Source organism: Merops nubicus, unplaced genomic scaffold (genome assembly GCF_000691845.1).
Source record: "Merops nubicus isolate BGI_N331 unplaced genomic scaffold, ASM69184v1 scaffold10755, whole genome shotgun sequence".
In the NCBI taxonomy this organism is placed as follows: Eukaryota; Metazoa; Chordata; class Aves; order Coraciiformes; family Meropidae; genus Merops; species Merops nubicus.
In genome coordinates, this window is record NW_008607630.1 from 45,908 (window position 1) to 51,326 (window position 5,419).

The window sequence follows — 5,419 nt, forward strand, 5'->3', positions numbered from 1 at the left end:
TTGTGGTGCTGACAAGATTCTTTATGTACACTGACTCATTACTCTTTTTCACAAGTTTTAAGTAAAATTTGCCTTGCTGAAGACAAATTTAGTTAGACAGGTGTAAGCCTTCTTTAACAGATTGGAGAACTAGCTCCAACCAACATAGCTTATTACTAGTTTACCATGTTTAGTTCAGTCTTTCATCATTAGTTAAATCTATGGGATATTCCTTTTCCTGGAATCACTGTCAAATTGGTGGTGCGAGAGTATGTTTCCTTTGACTTTTAAGATCCCACCAAAACTTGTGTGTCATCTTAACAGAGCTAATCCCTACTGAACAACCGCAGCTTCCTGGGAGGTGTCCTGAACCAAAGCATGGTAGATATTGGGTTCCCTTCCGTGGTCATTGTTACTATGTTCACACCACCTCTGAGGCAAGCTGGCCTGATGCTTCCATGATGTGCATTCAAATGGGTAAGTGGATCTTTTTATTAGGGTATTTTACAGGTTGTATGTTTAGTTTTTTAACCCAGAACCAAAAGATAATACATGGATGTTTGTGTATGCATATCAGTTATAAGCTACAACTAATTTAAATTTATTATCAAGCTCTTCTACTATATGAAAGAGCTGACCACCAAACATGTAATGATTGTTTACTAAGATAATTAATTTCTAATGTAAAATCTTGCTGAAATTAGATGTACTATTTAATTGTTATTTTAGGTGCTTCACTGGTTTCCATAGAAGATTCAGCTGAAATGAACTATCTCTTACTCTATTTGTCTTCACTTGCAAGTGACTTCAGAAGGTTTTGGATAGGATTGTTCAGCAATATTGATGGTAATTATTCCAAAAAGGATACTGAGATGAAAATAAATGCTAAATAAACAGAATACTAAATAACACTAACATACCAAATGCTAATACTAAATATCAAATAAATAATAAGAAAGAAATAAACTCTTAAATGTTTAATAGTTTTACTGCTAAAATCCTTAAAACATAAACTACCAAGAGGCCTACTCTTTTTGTATCTTTACTGTAATTAGACATTTCAGTCTGTAAAAGGTTCCAGCTTAGCACTGAAGTGGTTAAGATACTTCCTGTCACTTTTTTTGACTCAGGTTGCTTGATATTTAAACACTCTTAGTCTTTTAAAAAAAATGTTGTCTTGTAATTAAAAGCTGAGACAGCCTTAAATGGAAATTTATTTCTAAACAACATAGGAAACAGCAGCCTATATGAGCTGCCTAGCAACATTTCTTAATATAAATTTCACGTTTTTTTCACAATTGTTTTGATGGAACTTTTTACTTTCACCCCAAAATATTTCATCTTTTCTTTCCTTTAACTGCAAATTTGATCCTGTTTTCTGTGTAATTGTAATTCTGAAGCTTGTTTTTCATAGCAGACTTTCAGGGTGTATCTCTGGAGCGAGTCTAGGCTGGGCTGCAGTGCGTGGCCTTGGCCGTGGCTGCCCAAGCCCCTGCCTCAGCACCAGCAATAGCAGGCACCCTGTTGCACGTTAGGCTGGGCTCATCTGTTCTAGCTGAGAACTAACAGTACCAACACCGTGATTTCTTCCTGAGCTGGCCTATGACTTTGTGCCACTGCTACCCGCAGTGCAAGCAGAGGCGACAGAAGGTGCAGCTGCTGACTGGGGGACAGTGGAGATGGCACCGAGGCAGTTGCAAATTATATCAGGATATGCTGCCATGAAAGCACACCGTGAGGGAGCAGAGATGGTCATCATTTCTACTTGATGGCCCTCAGCAGGAGATGAGCAGTCAGTTATTAAAGAAAGCTGATTCAGTCTGCAAAGATAATTGATTCATCCAGCACTAATAAAGCAGTTGTTCACTGATATTGGGTACAAGCATAAGGCAAATTTGAGCAATCTGGATCCTTCAACTCCAGAGCATGGCTTGCACTGGTGCTCTGCTTTTCTTAAGGCTCCCAGGCACATATGAGTCCTGGGCACAGGCTTCAGCTAAAGTCCTCTGCTATCCTGAGCACGTCTTCCTTACAACTCTGACAGCGATGGCCCTGAAGGCTAATGGAGGTACCTTTGTCTGTGAGCATTTACATCTGGTATGCTCCCATCTGAATATCTCTAGCTGTTAAGAGAGTGAGAAATGAGCCTTCTGTGATGCTAATTTAAGCAACTAATAAATTCCATGTCCAATGTTGTTGTGCTTGATAGGATAGAAAGGATTCTGGGCTTCATTCACTCACGAGGTAATACTTCTAATTTTAGGGGAATGGGTATGGACAGATGGAAGCACGGTAGAATTTGTCAACTGGGAGAAAGGAGAGCCTACAGTAATTTTTAACGAACACTGTGTGGACATGGATGTCTCAACCGGAACCTGGAGGAACTATTTCTGCTCTATCGACCAGAACTTTATTTGCAAAATCCCCAAAAGTAAGTTCCACATTTCTATGCAGTGGTTTATTTTAGAAGAAGTGGTTAATATTGTCAAGCCAAACTACTTATTCATTTGGTATGTTTTCAAAACCAAGAGTAACTTCTGTTAAAGACAATGAGAAATGATCCCAGAGAAGAACCTGAGTCATTGTTTCCTTCTCTCAGTTTAAAAGCATTGATTTCTTGGAATTTGCTGTACCGTAGGATAAGTGACAACACACCACCTGTTTACAGTGTGGAGAAAATTAATAGTCATCATTGTTAGAGTTCAAGGGGCAGTAGGCTGTGAATAGTTGGCTAAACTAAACTAGTGCTGGGAAGAAAGGCAGACAGTCCCATTTTAGCTAAGCTGAGGAGCAGCCATCTGAAGTCACTGAGCTCCTGCATAAAGAACAGAGATACTGCTGCTGGGGATGCTACCAGTGAAGTGTGTTGGGCAGAAAGCATCAGGTGAGGGTGGGCAGTGGGGCACAATTAATTTCTTTGCTGACACAGGCATAGGGAGACATGTCAAGACAACCAACAACACAGTACCTTTCATTTTAAATGGTTGCTTGTGGCCCCGTGGTGTTTCGGATGTCAACCCATGCAAAACCTGAATGTGTCACAGGCTGGGGTGAGTCCCCCTTGCATGCATGTCAGTGCGGCACCAAGGATGCAAATCTGCACACGTGCAGCTAGCATGGGTGACACACGGATTCAGCTGTGTTTGCATGCATCAGCTGGGAGACACTATGAAACAGGCCTGACTTGCACTGGTAAGCTGATCCACTGTACAAATATAACAGATGCAACGAGGAACCAACTGACTCTCTTGCTTGTGGATCTCCACCTCTTGAAAGATCAACAATGAAGCCATCCATGAGCTTCGTAGGGCCCAGCCAGCCCATTCTGCAAGCAATTAACTGACTCTTGCTCACCAAGAAAAGGAAGGAGGAGAAGGAGTTGCCTAAAAATGCATCTTAAATGCCATTAAGTACAAATGTGCTTTTCACTTTTGCACATGTAAAAAATTGAGTTCTTCGTTGTGAAGCCTTACAGTGTGGAAGTGTAGAAGCTCTGAACATAATGTCTCCCCTACAAAAAAAAAGTGTTCAAATCAATTAATGAGACAACTGTTTGGTTTTTTTTGTTTTTTTTTTTTACAAATATTTTTAAGAAAAAAATTGATGCATTCAGCCTGAATTGTCAGAGAAAATGTCTTCATATATTTTTCATATTTATACTGTGTTCAGCTCAGTGATCGGAGAATAAGGAAGACATGAACCTACTCAGTGGGTCCAGGGCAGGGCACAAAGATAATTAAAGGGCTGGACCACCTCCCCAGTGAAGACAGGCTAAGAAAGTTGAGGTTGTTGAGCCTGGAGATGAGAAAGCTCTGGAGAAGAGAAGGCTTACAGGAAGGGTGGGGATGGATTCTTTATCAGATAGTATGTAATGATAGTGTGAGGGATAATGGTTTTAAACTGAAAGAGGGTAGATTCAGGTTAGATACCAGGAAGAAACTCCTTACTGGGAGTGTAGTGAGACAGGCCTGACTGAACGGGGCTTTGAGCAACCTGGTCTAGTGTAAGGCGTCCCTGCCTATGGCACAACAAGATGATCTTTAAGGTCGTTTCCAACCCAAACCATTCTATGATTATTTAAGATTTGATAGGAACAAGAAGTACAAATGATGTATGCAGTATATATTTAATCTTTGAACAGTTGTTTGCAAAATGTGTATAATATATATATTTTTTAAATTTTCAAGTTATTGAAGTTGAGCCAACCCATGATTCACATGTCAACAAAGGTAAGTTGGTTTTTATAGAAATCCATTTAACAGATTTTTCATTGTTTATAGGCATTCATTATTTATAAGTAAAACTGTCTCCAAAAATGTTTCATTTAAATACCATTTAATAGTCACAGATGGTTTTATTTTAAATCTGCTTGAAAGGAAAGCTCTTGAACCAGATGTCTTATTGTTTTTTTTTTTTTTATTATTTTTTTTTTTTTATATGAATTACATACTGTAGTACAATATAACGCTCGTTTTAAAAGGAACGTAGAAGAGATCGAGTCCAATTTTGCATTGTCCATCTGGAACATGCATGAGTTTTAACTTCCGTCACAGTTGTTCAATACTTTTACAGTTCACTCTGTTTACTTAAGGAGATGTTTGTTTTATACAATAGTAATCTGTGGCCATTTGTAGTAATTGTTCTGTTTTGTCTTTCACAGCATCAAAACCTGAAGCTTCCACTTCATCTGCAGGTCGCATAGGTGGGTTGATTGTTATACTGATTTTCCTTCTGCTAACAGGAACTGGTCTTACATTCTATTTCTTCTATAAAAAAAGGCAAGTTCAACAAACATTTACAGCCAGTTTTGACAATGCCATATACCGTGGTGGTGCTGACCTTGGAACTCATGAATCAAATTGTCTTGTGACCAATATTGAAGAAAATGAGCAGGCAACAGTTTAACAAGCAGCATAATATGATTTTGAAAGGAATTAAAGTGCTGGAATACAAGAATTCTCAAGGCAAAGTGATTTTCTCCTATGGAAATTTTAATTAATTTTGCACAGGATGCTTCACTTCTTGGTATCTGTACCAGCAGGAACAAACAATCTTGCAAGGCAGATCCAGAGATCTGCTCACAAACTGTGACTGAGGACTAAGCTTACATGTAGACCAGGAGCTACACCATGTAACCGAACGCTCAAGAAGTTCCAGTCTCTGCATGGGTCCAGAAACACTTTTAGGCACAAGAAGAACCATGCTGACCACATGGAAACGTGAGAATATGCTCCTTACTGTGCTCAAAGAAGCATGTCCAGACCTGCGCATATCCTGAAAATGCCACCCTGATCTCTGGCACAGACTGGCAGAACTGCACAGGTTGGGTGAGAACCCCAAGTTCACCTGCCACAGGTCCCTGTTTGAAGCAAGACCAGCCCCTGCCTCAGCCAGGCAGCCTGCTCCAGTACTGTGAGTTCATGTCTTCCTTTTGCTACTG

The 5,419-nt window shown here is 39.7% G+C and overlaps 1 protein-coding gene across 1 annotated transcript in view; it reads left to right on the plus strand.

Moving 5' to 3' along the window:
* Positions 1-4,884, plus strand: part of LOC103772666 (macrophage mannose receptor 1-like) — a 31,233-nt gene extending 26,349 nt beyond the window's left edge. Inside the window, exons 26-30 of the mRNA XM_008940005.1 lie at positions 304-456; positions 709-825; positions 2,243-2,410; positions 4,167-4,208; positions 4,640-4,884. Of these exons, the coding sequence (XP_008938253.1) occupies positions 304-456; positions 709-825; positions 2,243-2,410; positions 4,167-4,208; positions 4,640-4,884 (725 nt within the window). The remainder of the gene's footprint in view (positions 1-303; positions 457-708; positions 826-2,242; positions 2,411-4,166; positions 4,209-4,639) is intronic.
* The last annotated feature ends 535 nt before the right edge of the window (positions 4,885-5,419 follow it).